The sequence below is a fragment of the Ambystoma mexicanum genome, chromosome 2p (assembly GCF_040938575.1).
Source record: "Ambystoma mexicanum isolate Mex_15411 chromosome 2p, UKY_AmexF1_1, whole genome shotgun sequence".
Taxonomy (NCBI): Eukaryota; Metazoa; Chordata; class Amphibia; order Caudata; family Ambystomatidae; genus Ambystoma; species Ambystoma mexicanum.
Genome location: NC_090923.1, coordinates 18,205,530 through 18,227,130, shown reverse-complemented (window position 1 = coordinate 18,227,130; position 21,601 = coordinate 18,205,530). Strand labels below are relative to the sequence as shown.

General features: G+C 46.8%; 1 protein-coding gene across 2 annotated transcripts in view; it reads right to left on the bottom strand.

Moving 5' to 3' along the window:
- LOC138566146 (zinc finger protein 485-like) overlaps positions 1-21,601 on the bottom strand; it is a 435,444-nt gene that overhangs the window by 195,642 nt on the left and 218,201 nt on the right. For both annotated transcript variants that reach the window (XM_069643160.1, XM_069643159.1), the window contains exon 5: positions 5,682-5,795. In XM_069643160.1, coding sequence (XP_069499261.1) covers positions 5,682-5,795 — 114 coding nt within the window. The remainder of the gene's footprint in view (positions 1-5,681; positions 5,796-21,601) is intronic.

Genomic DNA, 21,601 nt, shown 5'->3' with positions numbered 1-21,601 from the left:
AGTTTACGGTGTTACCATTTGGGTTGCACGGGGCTCCTGCCACTTTTCAGGCCTTAATGGATAAGGTACTAAAACCTCATGAACTATACGCAGCTGCCTATTTGGATGACATAGTGATTTTTAGTAAAACCTGGAAGGAACATTTAGAACATCTAATCAAAGTAATTACGTCCTTACAAGAGGCAGGACTGCATATCAACCCCAAGAAAACCAAGCTGGCAGCCAAAACTACCAAGTATCTGGGTTATTCTGTAGGAGGTGGAGTAATCACACCGTTGGTGGACAAAATACAGGCTTTGAAAAAATTACGAATACCGGAAACCCGGAAAGAGATCCGAGCCTTCCTAGGGTTCGTAGGGTATTATAGAAGATTCATACCGCATTTTTCTACCATAGCAGCACCACTGACAGACGCCTTAAAAACCAACCGGCCACTTCAAATCAAGCCAGAAGCTGTGCAAGCTTTTCACCACTTAATTCAACTAATATCAACCCAACCGGTTCTACACTGCCCAGATTTCTCAAAAGCCTTCTATTTACAGGCTGATGCATCAGGATGTGGTCTAGGTGCCGTGCTATCCCAAGGATCAGAACAAGACCTCTGCCCAATAGCCTTCATCAGTAGAAAACTCCTCCCACACGAGATACCATACTCCACCTTAGAAAAAGAATGTTTAGCGATAAAATGGGCCGTTGAATCTCTTCGTTATTATTTACTAGGTCGAAAGTTTACCATCTTTACAGATCATGCCCCTCTTCGATGGCTAGCCACCCAGAAAGACTCAAATCATAGGGTCCTTAGGTGGTTTTTAACCCTTCAACCCTATCATTTTGTTACAGTACATAAACCCGGAAAATATCAGCTATTAGCCGATTACTTGTCCAGGGCCTTGAACATGCCCGAACGGCCTAGTTCCCGGGGGGGGGGGGGGGGAGTATGTGAGGTGGTCAAAGAGGCAACAGAATCAAGGGAGGATCCTATTCTAGTAATGAGACCCAGCCAACAAAAGGTTTACACAGCAAATCAAAAGAAAACTACATGTCCCAGAAACCACCACGAGAAACGAAACCAAGGAGGGGGCAGAGACAGAATTAAAAAGGGAAACCGGCATAGGTACAACCCAATCATACAGCATGGAAATAGGTGTACCAGAGGTTGGCACTGGTATAATGCAGTCAGCCCGCATGTAGATCGGTGGCCCCAGAGACATACAGGGTGGGGTCAAACAGTGCATGAAACTGGGTGGACTGAAGAAAGAAAACGCCCTGCAGGTGTGGGGAATGGGAGGGAAAACTGTCTGGAGACTGAAGGGAGGGGAGGAGCAGAGAGGGGCTTAAATGCAGCAACAGAGAGCTCACCAGGTGTTTCTGATTACAGCTGCAAGCCGAGCCGGAGACCAGAGAGGAATGGAAAGGTGATTGTGACTGGGCGTACTAGAAGGCTCAGTGAGAGGCACAGGGGAGATCCCTATCAGAGGCGGACTCGCTGAGGAGAAGCGCCAGCCGTCAACCATTAATCAAGGACTGTGCCTTCCATGTGGATTTTTGTCTTTTTTTGTTTTCTTAACCCAGTGAACAGAGGGTGAGTCAGTCCGTGGAGAAAAAGAATTAAGTTGACTTTATTTTCCCTTTTAAAGATGCGAGAAGCCAAGTGGAGCTTCTTTTGAACTCTGGACTGCATTAACCCTTTCACGGAAACCAAACCTCATGAAAACTAATACTGTTTGATGTGCACAAGGAGAGCTGTTGTTTAAGATAACACCGCAATAAATCTTAAAATTGCTAAACCTACATCCGACTACAGCCTACTATATTACACGGTGTTCCCCAGGGGTCTAACCACTCTTCCTGGCTGTTCAACCAATACCTAGCACTTCTTGCCCACTGCATAGCGCTCTCTGCCTCAACTTTCAGTGCTATGCGGATGACACTCAGCTCATTTTCAGGCTACCTTCAACCACCTCTTCTCCGTCCCTCATCTCTGACTGTCTGTCTGCTATCCCAGAGTGGTGTGCCGCCAATGATCTCTGCCTTAATGCCAGTAAGACTGAGATTCTCCTCATCGGCACACCTGCTCCCTCCTTTCTGTAGCTCTCTGGCCGGCCTCTCTTGGCACTCTTCCTTTCCCACCAGTGATCCTTCTCCAACCTCTGTGGCTAAAAACCTCAGGGTCATCTTCGACTCCACTCTCCTTCTCTCACATATCTGACGTCTCTAAGAAGTCACACTACCAGCTGCTCCTCCTCAGAGGTATTCTTCATTTCCTCTCCTTCCCCCAGAAGTTCACCGTCTCCAGAGCTCTGGTCCTCTCTAGGCTGGACTATTGCAACATCCTCTTTCTAAATCTGCCAGCTTCTTCTCTCCGCCCTCTGCAACTCATCCAGAACAGGACTGCGAGACTTGTCCTTGGCCTCAAGCCCAGGGATCGTATCTCTCCAGGACTGAAATCTCTGCACTGGCTCCCAGTGGCTGCGAGGATTAAGTTCAAAACCCTCTGCATTGTGCACAAGGCCTTCTGGGGCCTGGGGCCTCAATTCTTTCAACTCTCTCTGCCTAAATATCTTCCTCCTCGAGCTCTTGGCTCATCCACCTCCAACTCCCTCAGGGTCAGTCGGTTCTCCAAGCAACAAGTTGGTGGTTGATCTCTTTCTTCGGCTGGGGCCTCCCTCTGGAACAGCCTCACTGCCTCCCCGAAACTTGAGGAGAACCATCTCTGGTTCCGGAAGCACCTCAAGACCTTCCTCTTTGCTTCTGCTTTCTCTCCTCCTCTCCCCTGCTGAACTCCGGCTGAACTCATGACTGAAACGGCACTGCCTGGCCACCCTCTAATCTCAGGCCCACGTCCGTATCCCCCGCCAGCTGCACACATGCACTGCCTCCCGGGCAACCCTTGCACTTGGGGGCTGTTTCTGTATCCCTAAATCAGCACCAGCTCTTGTCACTTGATGTCTGCACTTACTCTTGCACCTGCCACTAGCTGGCCGCACTTTTATCTATTGTTTTATTTATTCATTTCTGTTGCTTCTATGCATTGCAATACTCTCCCCCTCACACTTACCCCCCCACTCCCATGCACTCGCACGATCTCAATGTCACCTGGCCTAGTAAGATTGCTGTCTTTGTCTTCCCTCTGTTCCCCCTGCTTTGCCTCGTCGCGCCTTGAAACACTTGTGTATAGGTGCGTTATAAATGCCATATCAATGTTTTCACAACTACTCAGAGGGGTATTGACATCTGGACTTTCTCAGTCTTTTCCCTTTCCCGGTTGTACTCTTCTGCCAGGGTGTTACCACTTTATAAATTCACTTTAGAAAGGGGTATGGGTCCTCCCGTTTCAGTGTTTGACAATTTTAGATTGGGATTTTAATCCTGTGTTTCTCTTACTCTTCTTACCCCTGGTTTACTCACCTGCCAGGATGTTCCAACTTTCTTATTTGGGTGCAGGCCCAGAACTCGCATATTGCCTGTTTCACTGTCCTGCCAGGGCTTTTCCACATTGCCCGACTCACTATCATGTCAGGGTTTGTCCAGCTTTCCTTCAATCTGTTGTATCCAGAAAACAATCCTTTTCATATGCTGGTTCAGCGACCCTTTCCTAACAATGGCTGTGTCACTTTTATTTCCCTTGTCTTGGCTCTTAATAATTCAATTCTTAATAATGTTCGTATCAGTTTCGCTGTCCATCCTTGGACTTGTAACAATGTTTGGATTGGTAGCAACTGTTTCACTTCCTTCTCTTGGGCTCTCAAACACTGTCTATAGTATGTGACATTCACCCTGACGCACCCCGGTAACACTGGTCTTCTGTGGCCGTTTCCCTGTTCCTTACGTTTCACCCACAGCTTTGGCTGCTGACGGTGAGTTCTGCGAGCCGCTCTGCTTGCGCCTTCTCTCTGTCGGCTTGCGGAAACTCCAGCTGCCGTTGATAGAGATGCAGCAAACTTCTCCCAGTTTTGCTTCCCTGCACGCTGCGTCTCTCCACTGTGCAGTGTTCCGCAGTACACTCTTCCCTGGCCTTCCGAACAGGGTTAGAACAAGTTAACCACATATGCAGCATCTGCCAGTCTCGCTGATTCTCTCTTGCTCTTCACCCGTGTCCTTTATAAATGTCCCGCTCTTATGAGGCATTCTCCAACGACTAGAACTCAGCGTTGGCTTAACGCTCCTGGTATGTCACATTACTCCACCCCCTTCCTCGTCTCAGTACTTGAGAAGGGGGCGGGGGATAGAGGCAAACGGCGATGTTGGTTAGAAAAATGTGGGAATTCACCATCCACATTACAATAAGCCATAATTGAGTGTTGAAAAGGTACATGGCTGTTACGAAAATATATATCTGAAGGGTTGTTCTTTTTCTCCAATATCTGATATCTCTGCCTCCCTGGAGTTTGTTCTCCCCTACGTGGTCCTCCCACAGATAGCCACCCCCCAGGGTTAGAGTCAAGGTAGCTTCTGCTTTTCCCTGGCCACATAGGAAAGGCTTCCATCCAGGTAATCAGTGAAAGGCCGTCAGATTCGTCACAACATGGACTCATTATCTTATTACCAGGTGTGGAAACAGAAGCGCTTTATGAAAAAGTGCATTACCTTTTATTCAAAATCAGATGTCTGATGTAGGTCATGCCCACGGGTCATGCCCACGTCCCATGCTGTTGTAACTAGCCCAGCATCAGGACTGCTCATTAGAAACAGGCTTGAATCCAAGGTGGAAGGGTCAAGATTCCAAGAGCTGAAGAGATTCACAGGGCAGTATAGTGAGCTGCTGCTTCGGCAGCACTATGCAAAACTCCTAACATTAACAGATTGCAACAACAGCACAGGATTGGCACAGAAACAGTATTCGTGCCAAAGGCACAGGTTTAGATGATGTAAGTATTATTAACTAGTTCACCGGATGGACCAGCCACAACAAAAGAAAATAATCTGCACAAATGTAGGCAGAGGAGCGATGTAAGCAGAGTAGAGATTTAAGTGAAGGATTTAAGCAGAGTGCTGTCAGGAAACATTAATCGAAACAGATCAGAGCTGGCAAATAAGCAGGAAACTGCCATCACACAGCTAAAAGTGTGGGCAGTGAGTCAGCTGCAGCGACTATGAATGCGCTTCCTACTTGTGGTTTAGTGTCCGCAAAGCCCAAGGCAATGGTTTAGTGTCCCAAGGCAATGCGGGAGATGGATCATGAACTGTAGACTGAACAGTCACACAACGTCAAAGCCTGAATGAATTCCAAATATAGCCAAAGCACCTGCCATCACGGTCTACTGACCATGGCATCGCCAAGCATGCACCATGGCAATGCCAGAATGCTTGAGCATCTACGCAATACAACAGACCGAGTCTGTGTATTGTCACTTTGTGCACAGGTTTATGGCTGCTATTTTACCATATATAGCCACTTCCAATGACAGTGAAATGTGTGATCATGGGGAGAGTACAAGGATTTCAACTTGCCTGAACCATAACTGCCCCATAAAGGACATGTACACATAAATACAACCCCCATTCTTAGAACACTCTCCGTATTCGGGAAGAAGCTTAAAACACGTCGCTTTTCTTCACCTCTAATAATTGGCTTTTTGCTTTCTCACCTCAATAGATCAACTGTGCACAGATACAGTCTCTGTTCGGTTTTCCTGCTGAGGAATGAGCGTGATACAAATAACAAGAAACAGGAACCTTACCTATGCCAAGGTCAGCAGTGCTTTTGTCAACTTCTGCACCGTTATCATCCAGCAGACAAGGCTGCATCCTTTCTTCCTTCATAACAATGTTGCCAGAACTGGTCATGTGAACGCCTGTTGGACAATCACAAGAGATTAGTGTTTTTTTTCACAAATCTCAAAGTATACATTTTATGCGAAAAGCTAGCAAGGCAGAAGGAATGTTTCTTCATTATCCTACACCTAAGGACATAAAAGATCTTCCGACACCACACCATAGTAGCGACGGGCAAATTCAGAATTGTCCAGGAGGATACACACAAAAGCAATATGGGGAAGAAGCACCTCCAGCTGACCTCTCACTCGAAGCTCAGATGATTTCTGTGTGTAGAAGTTTCCATCTCATGCACAATGCACATCTGAGCTGTAGATTACAGCTGTGCCTTTTAGTACACAATATGGAAGCATATGGGAGGCTTCGAGTCAATCTGCAGAGGGATAGGCTGTATCAAGGTGCATGCCCGGGTGCTGAATATTCACTGGCAACGGCTGGTGGAGGGGGTAACTAGATAAGTATAAACAAATGCCATCCTGGGACAGAAGCCCTCAGCACAAACTCCACACAGCAGAAAATCACAAGTATAAAGAAACCAATGGAAAAAGCCGTGAATATGTTTTTCCTAGAACATCAGTAGTGCAATGCTACAGAGGCAGGAGAGAGCACAATAGGTGAAGGACTACCAGCTTTGCACAGGTTAGAAAATACCCCTCTGCTTGCATTGGTGATAACTATACTCTAATACGACCAGCTGTAGGAACTCAGACAAACCTCTGTGCAACTCCATTCTAAAGACAGTTTTTGTGCATAGTTATGTCAGAATTCTATTTCTCGGATACCCTCTTGTGCAACTCCTAAATATTTTGCTTTTACATTGTTGGTTTTACATTGTTGTGGAATATGGCAATTAGGACCAGTGGTTTTTAAGTACGCCATCTTGGTTCTAGGGTGATTCTATCACACTACACTTATGTTTTGGAGTAGGCTGGTGGGAGTTGTAATTTAGTTTAGGCTTTACTAGGTGTGCAGTCCTCATGCGTAGCTCAATGAACCTGTATGGTAGCAATTCGGGTAAGTCATTCTCTCAGCCGTTTTTCTTTAGGCCATCTTTAGGCCATCTCAGTGTGTGGGGCCATGAGTCAGGCCAAATATGTATGTGTGCAGATGTGGGCTCAGCCTAGTCTATTGTGGCTTACACAGTTTTGTGCCCCCAGAAAGCCCTAGTACACATTCAGTTTGTCAAAACATTCCTGTGTGTGATTGAAGGGCTGGGTTAGGCCCGCTCATGAGTGAATGGGTAAACCATGTGCAGTCAGTAGATTCTTAATATGAGTTCTACAGTGTTTGCATTAAAAGTTTAGACTAACGTGCTACAGAGAGACCAAGCTGCATCAAGGCCTGAAAAACACTGCTAGCCGACAGTAGGTAAATGAAGAATTAAGACACTGTACTGTACATCTTGAGACATACCAAGCAAACAACCACGTTTTCATTGCCTTGTAGAATTGAATATAGTTGTCCAAGTCCTGGATTTATTGGGGCAAGGCATTTCATAATCTGAGGGCTGCTACTGTTTGCCATGAACATGTGCTGAGGATTTTTAGAACCACGTTTGGCCTTTCTGACTGGATACTGGCTCCTCTCTCGTGACCCTGGCTTCTTTTTAAGGGTCCTGGCTTTCCTTCCTGGGCTTTTGCTCATCATCCTCCCAGATCCTCCCTTGCCAGCTGGACCGCTATCCTGTACTAGGACTGTTCCTGGGTAGATTCAGTATTGCTTCCTCCCTATGTGAAAAACCCAAGGGTATCCTCACACCTACTCCCCTTGGATCCTCTTCTCAGGTGGCCAGGGAAAAGCTATCACTTTTGGATCCTGACCTTAGGGGTGGAGATTCGAGGGAAGATCACATGGGTGGAGGGTCCTTGGGGAGAGGATATCCTCATAAGACAGTTTCCGCCACCTGAGATCCCGCTGCCACTGGGACATCACAAGTCCTGGTGGCCCGGGATATCGGACGGCAGAAAGTGTAATTCCCCATTCTCATGGAGTCCCGAAGGACTCCATGGGCATGGGGATACAGAAGCCCCAGCATCATTGCTAACATTGCTTCTGTGAAAAATCTGCGGGCAGGTGCCATTACGCCCGGCAAGTCAGACGTGCCAGTTGCAAAGGGCCCCGCCCGCAGAGTTGTAGTGTGCCTGCTCGGAAAGGGTGGCGGTACAGTGCCTCCGGCACCCTTATTTCCAGACCGCCACACTTGTAATGAGGCCCATGGAAGCCCCCTTTTCCTTGTGAGAGCCAAACTTCACCCTCCCCCTGCCTTTATCAGCTGTTGCAAACCCTCTTCCCGCATTTTCCCTCATCCCGACCATTATAGTACTGGAACGAGGAAGAGGCAACTAAGAGCAATGCACACTTACTTGTCATTTCATCACTCTAGTACTGAGACGAGGAAGCAGCCTGCAGACTGTTGTAAAGGTCAGGCATGTTCACAGTGCTCCACTAATTGTAGTCAGGCAATTGAGACCGTAGACTCACACCTGCAACCTGTCAAATGGTTGCAGGTGCATAAAAGGTGGAGCTGACACGTTAGCAAGGGAGACCAGCCGGAGAGAGATCTGTAGGAGAGAAGCCGGGCTGAAAGTTGTGGGCCAGTGGAAAGAATCCTGCAGAGAAGGAGATGGCAGAGTTGGGTCCTGCAGGAGAGCCAGGACACCGGCAAGTACCCTCAAGAAGCTGTAGAGCCAAGGCCATGGCGGGCCACAAGAGGGCCAGACAGGTGGGAGCCTCATTGGTTGGGTGTCACCGGCAGGAGCAGCAGGCAGATTCACAAGCTGTAAGTCACCAGTAATGTTCACGTGAGGCAAGCAGAGCTGCTGGGAACCCACAGAGAGAAGGCGAAGTGTAAGTGGGGCTCTACATCTGAGGAAACTGTCGGTGGAGCAGAACCAGAAGTAGCAGCCTCCCGGAGGAGACGCCAGGAACCGGTGAGTGAAAAGGTGAGAGCACTTGAACTGGAGTGCTCCTGGGGATGGACAGAACGTCTAAGTAACTGCTGAATGAATGAAAGAGCATGTGTACGATAAAGCAGCAGGAAATGAGGAATAATATGAACAAGATGAACTTTGAGCGACAGAATGAAATATTCCAAACACTGAATGACGAACTAAAAAGAAAGCTTTTGACATAGCTATAAACAGATATGTTTATTTTATTGTTTATAGCGCAAACCTGGCCTGTAGGTAGCAAAGCCCTTTATAGAGTTCAGGAGAAGCCAGAGGCTAGTGCCTAGCTAGCGGTTTGAACAGTAATGCAGTATTGTGGAGGATTGTCCGGGTTTCAGCCCTGGAGGAAGCGATGAAAGAGCCTCCAGGAGGGGGAGTTGCAGAGGGATGGGGCATAGCAGGAGAAGGACCACTTTTTGGTCCTTTCCTTACAGGTAAGCATGGACACTAACCATTTGATGGTCGAGCTATGGGAGGTGTGGGAACCTTTTAAGATATGGAGTTTGGCTGCCAGGTTAGACTGGGTTCAGTTGGAGAACGCTTTGTATTTGATGCATGCGTTTTTAAAGAGAATCCTTGCCGGGGGGTTGGGGTGGCAATGGAGATCACATAGGAAGGGGTGATCTGGTTGAATCTGTGGGCACTCACAATAAAACTGGCTGTGCCATGGTGGGCAGCTTTGAGAGAGGAAGGTACGTGGCTGGGAGCCCAGAGAGGAGGGAGTTACTCCCAACAATGTGTGAGATGTCCAGTGACTGAACTACTGTACGGATGTTAGCGTGGGGTGGGGGGGCAGGGTGAAGGGTTTGGTTTTCCCAAGTGTGGAGATTTGGAGCCAGGCGGTTTGGGCTTTCTTGGCCACAGGTTTTGAAGGCAGAGACCACTATCGACAATGAAGCCTAGGGATTTGTCAGTCAACTTTGCAGTGAATCTGTCTAGGTTCATGTTGTCGACACAGTTTTGGACGATCTGCTGTTTTGAGGGGTGGGGGGAGGTGGCCCGATAAGGACAAACTCTGTTATGGTGGGGTAGAGTTTTAGGTAGGCGGGTGACATCCAGTTCTAGATGGTGTCCAAGCAGCAGCGGAGACGAGAGATGTCTTGACGGCCAGTAACCTTAAGGTACAACTGTGTGAGATCAGCGTACTAGTGGATGGAAATGCTGGGGTCATTTAAGAGTTTTCCCAGGGGTTCCATATAAAGGTTGAAGAAAATGGGTGAGAGAATATAGCCCTGAAGGTAGGCGTTTCGATCTGAACTACCCCATTTAGTCACTGGAATCTGTTGGCGACGTATAAGAAGAACCAGTCGAGGAGGTTTCCTGCGAGGCCCATTCTGGTGGCGAGGATCACAATGAGCGTGGGATGGTCGACCTTGTTGAACGCTGCTGAAAGGTAGAGGCGGCGGCAGCAGTCGCCTCTCTCCGTAAGATGAAGTGCGTCATCTATCAACTGAATTGTCACAGTTTTTGTGCTACATTTGGGGTGGAACCCTGATTGGTAGTCACAGAGGAGGGCGAGTTGGTCGATTTTGGCCAGCAACTGATTGGCTACTGCCTTTTTGATTGGTTTCCCTATGAAAGGGAGGCTTGTGATGGGTCTGCAGTGTGCTAGGTCTTCAGGGTCGAGTGACTGCTTTTGCAAGAGGGGGTGGGTCAGCCCTGTTTTTAGAGAGTCCGGGAAGGAGCCTTTAGCCAGAGAGGCATTGACGATTTTAAAGGAGTGTTTTGAGGGCACAGCCTTGGAGCAGTTTGATGACAGAGGCTGGGAGGTGATCGTCCGAGTAGGTTGTGCGTTTGAGGAATGCAAGAGTGTCAGAGAGGTCCTTAATGGTTTGTCGGGGTGTAGTCTGACCAGGGGGGACGGTGGGAGTTCCTAGTGCGGTGTGGCTCCTTGGAGGCCTTTGCAGAGTCAATAAAGTCCCTAATTTTAGCAATTTTGTCGAGGAAGCAGCTGTTAATGCTATTGCATTTCTCCTGCGAAGCTGGGACCATAGGGACCGGGATAGGCCCGGCACAGTGTGACAATGTTGAAGAGGCTTCTGATCCTGTTGGTGGTGGCATAATAGGCTGATTTTGCATCCATAATTAGCTTTTTGCGCAAGGTTCGCAGGGTTTTGAGTGAGGAGGGATCTCAGCCTGATTGCCCTTTTGTTGGCCCCGAGGTCAGGAGTGAACCAGGGGGTGGATAGTCTGGCTTTGAGCCGTGTGATTTTCAGCAGGGCATGTTAAGAGAGAAAGCTTCAAGGTTGTCTGAAGCACGTCCAGTGGAGGGGACGGTGGCCAGAGCTGGCTGAAGGGGGTCCAAAGGTAAGTGTTTGAAGGAGCAGCGCGTGATCTAAGGGCGTTTAGCCTGAGTCGTATGGGGCTGTTCATCGTGTTGCAGGGTCAGAGGAATTGCCAGGTGGTCTGGCCAATCAAGTGGGATGGGGTCAGCACAAGAGGAGAGCCAGAGGGGTGAAGATGAGGTCGAGTGTGTACCCTCTTCTGTGGGTTGGAGAGAGGATGACTTGTTGGAGGTTGCACAAGTCGGCTAATGCGTAGAGTGGGTCGCGTAGGCGTTTAGAGGGTGGTGTCTCTGGGATGTTGAAGTCTACTAGGAGGATGTTGCTGGTGTGTGCGATTGATGCGGAGGAGATGAGGTTGGTGAGGTCCTCTATGAACGACCCGCTCCCTTGTAGCAGGCGCTATATGAGATGGGATGTGATCGAGTCCTTTTGGGACAGGGGGAATCAGGTGCTTCAGGGTTTATTTTACTTTTTCTTCATTTGAGTCATCGCTGGTCCAGGGTTCGAGGCCCTGAGTAAAGATCTTGTCTCCATCGATATGGAAGAAGCTATGCACTTACCAGGTTCTCCTGACTTATGTATGTTAGGGGAGTGGAACATGAGTACATGTGCCCTTGTTCATGGGTCCTGAGTTTTTTTGATTCCTCCACAAGGGCCTCATGGGTTCCGGGTACTGGGGTTTTGGAGGCCTCTTCTACCGCGGTGGAACACTGATCTGCTTTCTTCCTATTCTCGGAGCACTTAAGGTTCGTCACTGAAATTCCTTGGGGTTGGTTGCTGCTTTGCCTGCCAATCTTTGGCTAGTGCTGCCGACCCCCTCATACCTGAACCCGGCTTTGGCACTGGGTAAAACACCATTCTTGCACTCGCTCACCTATCAAAGGCAGGATGGGGGGCGGGAGATGCTCCCATAATCACTGCAACCCAGCAAACCCCCATCTCTGGCCAAGCTTCACTCCATTCCCTCTCTTGACTTCTCCCCCTTTACTGTACCTCTCCCTTCCCCTCTTCTGAAATTTGCATGACCACGCCCCTTCATCCTTACCTCACTCTTGGGTAACTTGTTACGCCACCGCCATTCACACCCTATAACAGGAAGATGTGCGCTGCAGGTAAGTACACTGAATCTTAGCTAGACAGGCACAACAAAGAAGCACTCACACATATAGTTATGAAAAAGAATATATTTATTATATTTACACCAGAATCACCTTAAATACTCAGACGTTTATGCTAGAACACTTAGGATTACTTGATAATACACTTCAAAGTGCACTTAACTTTTGTGTTTGTTCACAGTTACATTTGCAGCAACATTAGACAGGGAAAAGACAATATTTCGTATTGTCAGTTATTGTGCACTTGTGGTTTTCAACAGTAGTACATTTACTCTGCAAACACATAGTAAAGTCACTTAAAGAGAGAAACATGGTTAGTTAGTGCAAAATAAGCTTAGTTCAAGGTTCTAGAGACGGTTTCTTCGCCTAGTATATGATATATGACAAGGCATTTATAACGCGCCTATACAGCCTAGCTAAAGACAGTTCGGAGAGGACTTGGAAGTCTTGACAAGCAGTGATTTATGAAGAGTACCTGTGGATTTATTCCTTTGTCTAGAGTTATTGAAGAAGCAACATTGAAGCCGCAAGTTAACAACTAACAAGGGAGACCTTAAAAATGGACTTCAGAAGGGGAAACACGCAGCGGTTAGACTTGGGACTGGTTGTTCCCACCAGCCAGAGGGAAGGAGGAGTCCTCCTCTGAGCTCCTCTGTTACATAGAAAATGGGATCACGACAGCAGTGGTCACTTCACAGTGTTGCAAAGGGTCTGCTAGCGTCTCTGGTCTTCTTCAGTTACTTCTGTTTCCAGCGGTCAACTTGCTTTTGACTCCAGAAGTCTCACCTTTTATACAGTTCCAGCACAATCTCTCTCAGCATTTTACAGAAAGGGGCCTTTGGCTGTGCAATCATGACAGCCAGATCCCCTGTGGGAGCTGGACCTATTTCAGGCACTCTGGCTGACAAAGGACAGGGGGTGGAAGACTCCTCCCCCACATCCTGCCTGCCCAGACACTCTGGAGCCTAGGCAGGGATACCTAGTGGTTCCCGCCAAAGGCAAAACACACACACAGACTCCCCCCTCCCAGAAGGGTAGAAGAAGGGCTAACAAAGAACAACCACGCTAGTAGTGGCGAAAAAAGAAGGGAGGCGCCAAGTTGGTACTTGGGTGCCCCTATTGTGCATTATCTAGACTATGGACACAGCCTGCGGTATAAAAGATACACAATAGTTGGAAGAACACCTGTAATACAGGCACGGCTGCCGCCGGTATTTTATCTTTTGGGTGCCCAGAAATGGGCAATTACCGAGTCATTACAGCCTTGCTGGATTCCAGGGCACATTCCTGGGCGCTGGGAAAAATTCTTACCCATTCCCATTTCAGCCCCATAGGGCTCAATGGGAATGGGGAAGCCAGATGCACCGGCACCGTTATGAACGGTGCCGGTGCATCTGACATGCTGTGCTCGCGGGTGCCGCTCTGCCTGCCAGGTCTGACCTGGCGGGCAGAAGGGCACCCGCAAGCACAACTCGTATTTTTACGGTCCGGGAACTACGATACCAGCAAGCTCACTGGTACCGTAGTTCCTGGACCGGCAAACTCGTAATGAGGCCCAATTTCAGAGTGAAGAAGAGTCATTCAGGGAGCCAGGCCGGGCCAAAGTAAATTGGGCAAAAGTCTAGGTGAGCTGAAGCAAATTTTTGCAGGTAGGTAAAAGTCTTGCACAATGTTTTAGAAGTCTTTGTAGAAAAGAAGAAATCAAAATAGGGCCACAAGCTGCTTAGGCTTGTGAGGTAAAGAAGCTAATAGCAACTCTACAAAAGCAACCAAGACAAGTCTCCACTGAGAACAAGTGAAGTTACACAACAAGAGGAAGGTTCTCTTAGACTGTACAGTATCTTTGGTTAGAAGACGAGGTTGCTGAAAGGGTGGGCGTGGATTCTTTGCGCCCTTGTTCCACGTCTAACTTTAAGGCTTTAAATTTGTCGTCTAGGGCTGTGATGTAGCCTTCCAGGAAAGTTCATTTTGAATACATTGATGCTTGGATCGAGGTGTGGTCTTTCAAGATTTCGTTGATACCTTCGTATAGTTTGGTGAATGGGTTCAAGTCAATTGTGACTGCTGACATTATTGATACAAGGTCCCTCTTGTTTTGTGCTGGAGAGTCCATTGGAGAGCCCGGTGGTAGAGGGCGCTGTTTAGGAGCAGGAGATGATAGGTGGCTCTCATTTAGAAGCCGTCTCACAACAGGCGTAGATGGTAGGTCTACTGGGCCACGGCTAACCCGAACCGGGGGCAGTGGTTTAAGATGGTAGTCGAGTGGCGCACCTTCCTGCCGGGGACCGGCTGGCTGTCCATTGTTGATCGGATGGGGGCCTGGTTCTTGAATTGGGATTTCCGGCTTCTGGCCATTGGGAGACGCAGCTACCCTTTGGACTCCAAGGGCTGGTGCCTCGGGGTTCTGTGCCCCCGGCCAGACCTAGAGTTGTAGGGAGCTCTTTATTTATCAGCAAGGTTGAGTGCGGGGGACCTTCAATATGAATTTGCATGGCTTTTGGATTGACAGATACAGGATTTCCCAGAGAAGCCGCTTTTGCCAGCTCATGGTTGGGATAGGGAATTGCTGGAGTGTCTGGGCCCTTTTCGGGGGCAATCGGAGTAATCGGACCAGATTGAGGGGCGGAACAAATTTTTTTTTAACGTTTTCACCCGGAGAGGCCGTAGTGGAGAAGCCAAGGCTTGTTGCTCTTTAACGGTGTCTTGGGACAGAAGACGCTGATCTGATGCCAAGCCTATTTTTCTTGCTTTTTCTGGAGGTTGACAGATTTTTATCGCCTCCAAGATTTCCTCATCAGTAAGGTCCTCTTGCCTAGTTTGAGGATCTGGGGCGAAGGCGTGGAAGAAGTCAGTTACGAGACTTGCAACCGAAGGCTTTATTGATTCTGTATTCCATGGTTTCTTGGCTAGTTGGCCACTTATTTTGATTTTAGAAGCATGTAGACTGTTTGAACGTTTTTTTTTGTTGTTTTTTCGTTTTTGGGGGCTCTTTCTTTCTGGAAGCTCTGGCTTTTCTAGTGTCTGGTGACTCCACCTCCTTCCTTCAGCGTTTTTTTTTTGTTTGGTACACCCGCCTGGGGGGGCGAGCGAGGGGTCTGGAGGCTTTACCAGGCAGGGAACGAGAACTTCATTAGCTTGTATGGCAGTCGACTTATGGCCGGGGGGAGATCCCTCTGAGATTGGGAAAGCTGAGAATAGCAGATTGGAATGTACTTGAGCCTCAATTTGCATCTTGTGCTTATTGCCGGAAATAGTTGTTGGATTTGCTGGGTTATTTGATACTAGGGCCCCCCTCTCACACAGGGAGGGCCTTTGATCCCGATTTGCCTGCGGATTCATCCGGTATGAGGCCTCCTTGAAGGAGGGCGTGACCATGATCACTCCAAGCCCCTCCATGCACGAGTCAGTGGCTGCCGAGGGCGGAGAGATGAATCCAAGCTCCTCCCCCGGAATGACCCGCGGCTGCTACACCTCGCTCTGCTCCGAGCGCGAGACAGCCTCGGCCGAGGGCGGGGGGATGAGACCTGGCTCCTCCCCCAGAATGGCCTGCGGCAGCTGCGCCTCGCTCCTCTCATTCGCGGGCTCCTCCTCCCCCGCTCACGGGCCTCGGTCCTCCCTCCGGGACCCGGAGCTGTGAGGGTGGAATCCGCGGTTGCGGAAACGCGGGCAGAAGGCAAGGAGACTCCGACTGGGGCGCCGGCAGCGGTGAGGCAGGTACGTTGAGCCGAGCTTCCTCGATTTCAGCAGAGCTTTTTCGCCTCAAGTTGTTTAGGATCTTGGCACTTTTGCAGGCTGAATGATCGTTGGTGTCCGCCCGCCTTAGGCGGACATATGCTGTTGAAGCTACTGGGATCTTGAGTTGTTTGTGGGACGGACCCGGCGGGTGTGGGGTTTGTGCGCCGCGGTGTTGGACAGTTTTTGCAGCAAAACACGGGCACGCGCTTCTGAGCAGGCGGCCCTCCTCTGCTTCCAAGAGTTCGTGCTCAGGATCCAGGATGGGCGCACTTTCCGACATTGACGCCATTGCAGCCATGCACGGACTGCCAAAGACTGCACACTCGCAGCCACACTCCGCGGCCCGCTCCACAGGAGGATGAGGGTTTAGTAGAGTGGAGGCAAGCAAGCCACCTCCCACTGAAGCTGTAGAAACTGTAGAGTGACTGCCAAAGACTGCACACTCGCAGCCCCGCTCCGCGGGAGGATGCGGGTTTAGTAGAGTGGAGGCAAGAAAGCCACCTCCCACTGAAGCTGTAGAAACTGTAGAGGGACTGCCAAAGACTGCACACTCGCAGCTCCGTTCCGCGGGAGGATGAGGGTTTAGTAGAGTGGAGGCAAGAAAGCCACCTCCCACTGAAGCTGTAGAAACTGTAGAGGGACTGCCAAAGACTGCACACTCGCAGCCACGCTCCGCGGCCCGCTCCGCGGGAGGATGAGGGTTTAGTAGAGTGGAGGCAAGCAAGCCACCTCCCACTGAAGCTGTAGAAACTGTAGAGTGACTGCCAAAGACTGCACACTCGCAGCCACGCTCCGCGGCCCTCTCAGCGGGAGGATGAGGGTTTAGTAAAGTGGAGGCAAGCAAGCCGCTTCCCACTGAAGCTGTAGAAACTGTAGAGTGACTGCCAAAGACTGCACACTCGCAGCCACACTCCGCGGCCCTCTCAGCGGGAGGATGAGGGTTTAGTAAAGTGGAGGCAAGCAAGCCGCCTCCCACTGAAGCTGTAGAAACTGTAGAGTGACTGCCAAAGACTGCACACTCGCAGCCACACTCCGCGGCCCTCTCAGCGGGAGGATGAGGGTTTAGTAAAGTGGAGGCAAGCAAGCCGCCTCCCACTGAAGCTGTAGAAACTGTAGAGTGACTGCCAAAGACTGCACACTCGCAGCCACACTTTGATGTATATTGGTTATTTTACTTCCCTTCTTTTGTCTTGTCCTCCAATTTTACTCTCTGTAGCTGGGTTTTCTCGATGCAATAGTCAAATAGGTGCTTTTATTCTGAGATACATTTTATTGTTTCTTTCCCTATATCAGTTTTTGACTTCTTGCATTGTCCGTCTTTCCTTTCTTGTTTTTGTGGGTGGATTACATGGTTATTTTTAAATATTCACTTATTTGATGACACACATGTAAACCGGTACAAAGCTTTTATTGAATTTTAGATGCATTAATTCTTGGCTATACGGGCGAATGATTTTTTAAGAGTGAGACTATTTCCATTGCCATCACATGCTAATATTTATAGAGTCAAAGACCTAATGTTAAGGAATTGATATGTGACTTTTCTCTCAGTTTATGTCACTTAGGCTCATACATAGAATATTTATGGTTATATTTATTGCACTATTATCTGAACACCTTATAAGAATTCAGCATTGACCCTTTGCATGCCTGTTATGAACATTTACAGGTTATTTTACTAGTATTCCATCGGCACTTTAATTTCTAGATATGGAATATACATTGCTAATTAAATTGGCAATAACAGAGACACTGCATTTAATATTTTCAATCTCCTATTGTTTAACACGCATAGTGGCGGACTAACAACAGAAATAAATGTTGTTATATTGATTAGCCATACACAGCATGAATGTATAGTTCGGGCTAAAATATGCAATATAGAAATATTGGTTTTAATTGGTCAAAAGGCACTTGGCCTTTAACCTATGACAGAAATACACTACTCAGGTTATCAAACCATGCTGCTTCCATTTTTTGCACTATGCACTAGCACTTTAATGATGGATTTTATCTATATAGGAATATATAATGCTATGCCACTATTAAGAACCTTCATGTTCTCGTTTTTAGGTCCCGTATTTGGGTAAAGTTGCTTGATGGTTTTACATATATTAATGTGTACATGCGAATACGGTCTCGGCACACACAACCTCATCAATTTGGTAATAACGTGCTGGTAGAACAGTGTCTTTTTATTGAGACCTTCATATTTCTGGTGTTCAGACCGAACTATAAGACAATATACACATAATGATATGACAGTGCCTTATATAATATGACTCTTATACTGCTTTGAAGAGAATGATGGTAGTATTTAATTCTTGTTTGTAAATTGTAATTTCCTTTTTTAAAACAATTTAGATTTTATATACTGCATATTTACCTGCTTGATTTACAAACATTGGAACTAATCTCACTTTTATTGGGCATTGCAACATGCTTGCACTTTGCAAGCAATTCTTGCCCTTTCTAAGATGGCCGACAGTAAAATCAGTAATTGTGTTAAGTCACCTTTTCAATGTTTGGTGGTGTGTCATGGATTAAATGAGTTCCCACCACAGGGTGGTGTTACTGTGAGTAAGCCACAGGAGTGTGGCGAAACGCATCAGTTAGCCGCCTTTGCTACTGGGAAGCCCTTTTTACTGCTATTTACTTAATAAAGTTTCACCTTTAATGCAACTTTTGCGATGCAGTTTAATTGCTGTTGGTTCCCCTCGATCGAATTCCTCGTTGGGCAATTCATGCTGGATACAAGCGGATTCCAAAACCAGATGGGAGTGCAGCTTGTGAGAAATTAAGATTTTTCATTCTTTTTTTTGCTTTGTGTATATATATATATATATATATATATTTTTATTTTTATTTTTTTGTGGTAACTTTTCAGGTATTCAAGGAAAAATAACACAAGAATAAATATTCATGGGGGACCCCAGCAAAAGGTAACAGAGAGGTGAGATATGAACAAAAAATAACATCAGGATAAGAGTATAATGAATATAAGGTAAAAAACACTGACTCACGGTACCCAATCAATAGAGAGATACCAGGAAGATACCTGAGGAGAGGAGATATCAGGAAGACACCTGAGAGAGAGGATATGCCCATTTGCCTAGCGTTTAAAGACAGATGGATGGAGTTTGCACCCAGAGCCCAGTTAAATAGGGTGATTAGGAGACCAAGAGAATTTAAAGATTCCTTGAAAGGGGTAAACTTGCGTTTTGTAAAGAAACGCACATATTTAGGGGCAGATATTCATGTCGCCGGCCAGAGTCTTGTCTGATTTTTGTCACATGTCATGTTATGTTGTTTGTCTAATTGTTATGTGTTATGGCTGTTCATTTGTTTCATTTTATGGCATTAACTGCCTGTGCACTGTAAAACATTGGAAATAATATACAAAATGTGCTGAAGGTTTTGAAAATGCCAAAAAATAACAGTGTAGTTAATCATATGCTATGACTTTAGGCACACAAATTCGTGGTGATTTCACCTCAAAAAAAGTCAAACAGTTCTGAGATAAGTGTAAAAAGCTTTTTGCACGTGTAACCATCAAGGACATGTTTTTTTTTTAACTAGCAACTATGGAGTTAAAATGTGATTGTCTAGTTCTAGATAAGATAACGAATGGATCGTGCTAAGTACGGTAGAGTTTTGCATTGAAATGACAACTTTATAGTGATTTAAAGAGGGCTATAGTATGTGAGCACTGAAACTGCACAGAGATGAGACAGAATGAGAGATTGGGACCTTTAGAAACCTTGTGCGAACAGAGAATCACGTTGGATTTATAGTGAATGATGGGAAAGGAACGGTGGGAATGTGAAGGAATGATTTAATGAGGTTCATATAAGAAGTGCAGCATTGTGGAATTCCAGTCCGTTTGTGTGTTTGAAACTAAGCGCATCTTTAGCAAACAAATTTTAAAGTGTAGACACGTTTGTTTTGTAGATTGAAGAAAAAAAAGCGCACAGTTAAAGAAACATGTGAGATTTAAAACAGTGTTGCTATGTGCAATTGAAGTGGGCAGACTGGCACACGAATAGCAATTGTGTTTTCGTTTTGCTTAAAAGCTAGGCGAGAGCTCAAACTCAAGGGCTTTTGGCCAGGAATGCAGTATCAGCCATGACGATAACATTGCCAAGTTCAGAAAATTGGCCCATGTTGAAGGAATGCAGAATGCACATCAAGAGCCACATTTACAGAAGGCTTTAATTATCAAAAGCATGTACCAAATGCAGATTGGAGATATGAGGCGTTTGTCGAGCACTGTCACGCATTTTTGAAACACTTGTCAGAAGAGAGTTGATGCGGTCTGTGTTTGCGTGGGCCACTTCTGGTGGACGCAGGGCTCGGATCTGGTTGGGTCATTACATTCTGCACTTATGTTTTATTATGACTCATGGTGATCATTTTGTAGCCGGGCAGTAAAATTGCATACATTTTTAAGTGGTAAAAAGACACATTAAAAGGAGCAAAGATGTCATGTCATGTTATTTGGCAATCATATAGCGCCTTACATATTCAGTGGTATTGCTTTAAAGCACTGATGGTTCAACACCCTCGAGAACCATAGATTAAGTAAGTCAAGAGAGACCACACTGCATGATGCACGGGCGTATCAGCTACGTGTGCAGCTGGTGTAATTTATAAGCTATTTTAGTGATCTGGAAAATGCTCAAGTGAGTGTGGTTTATACGTTGAATTTATTATAAAGTGCATTACATGCAAAATGAATTTGGTGCAGAGGACGAGTCAGTACATATAGGCTCAGCAATACGCAAACACAGGATACACAGAGGCACCTGGGAATAAAAGGTATCAACCTAAAAATAAGAAATATTTTTGCAAAACAGAAAAATTAATGTGTTACACAGTGGGACAGCCCCACAGGTTGATCAGATATGTTTAGAAGAGTTAATGGCACTAGGGTTTTGGAATGCAAGGAGAAATATGGCAAGAAAAAACATTGTTTGGTCTAATGATAAGACATTGGGACTGTGAATCCAAGAAGCAAAGACGGCGTTTTAGATTATAGATGTGGCATTGGTTTAGCAGTCTTTTGAGGAAAATGTGTCAGCTGTGGTGTAATTTCAATGAGATGAGCACCTTTCAGTGGTAGTTATTTAAATGTGTAGGCGCACATTAGCCCAGGGGCATTTTTTGGCGCAAAGTCAGAGGATGCAATGGTGCAGGAATACATTGAACAAGAGAAGAATTAGCACATGGATGGCATTATCATAGCCAGCCTAGCTATTTATCATGATGAGATTAGGAAGGGGCTTGGTTGTACATTAATGCTTTCAGCATGTTGAGGAAAGCATTGTTAGATTCTTTAATTGTTTAGTGCTGGTGGGAGGGCATTCCAGTTTTTAGGAGCCGGATGGCTAGAGCTGGGCCCCCAGTTGTGGATTTTTAAAGGCAGGCATATATATTGGACTGACCAAGAGGGTCTGATGGACTAACAAGAGTGATTCACTCTGATAAGTATGAAAGGGCATTGACAAAAAGGCATCTTTTGTGTGCTGCCCATGAGTTTAATAAAGAAATGCATTTATTTACTGATAGCCAGTGCGCTTTTCTCCTGGCTTATGAGAGGCTTCTGTATGGGAATATTCAGTATTGCCTAAATGCATTATTCTGTGTGATACATATTTTTATTTTATTGAGGCGTTGTCCATGAGTGCCCAGAGAAGGGGCATTGCATTGATCCAATATTAGTGCCTACTGTAGTTTGGTA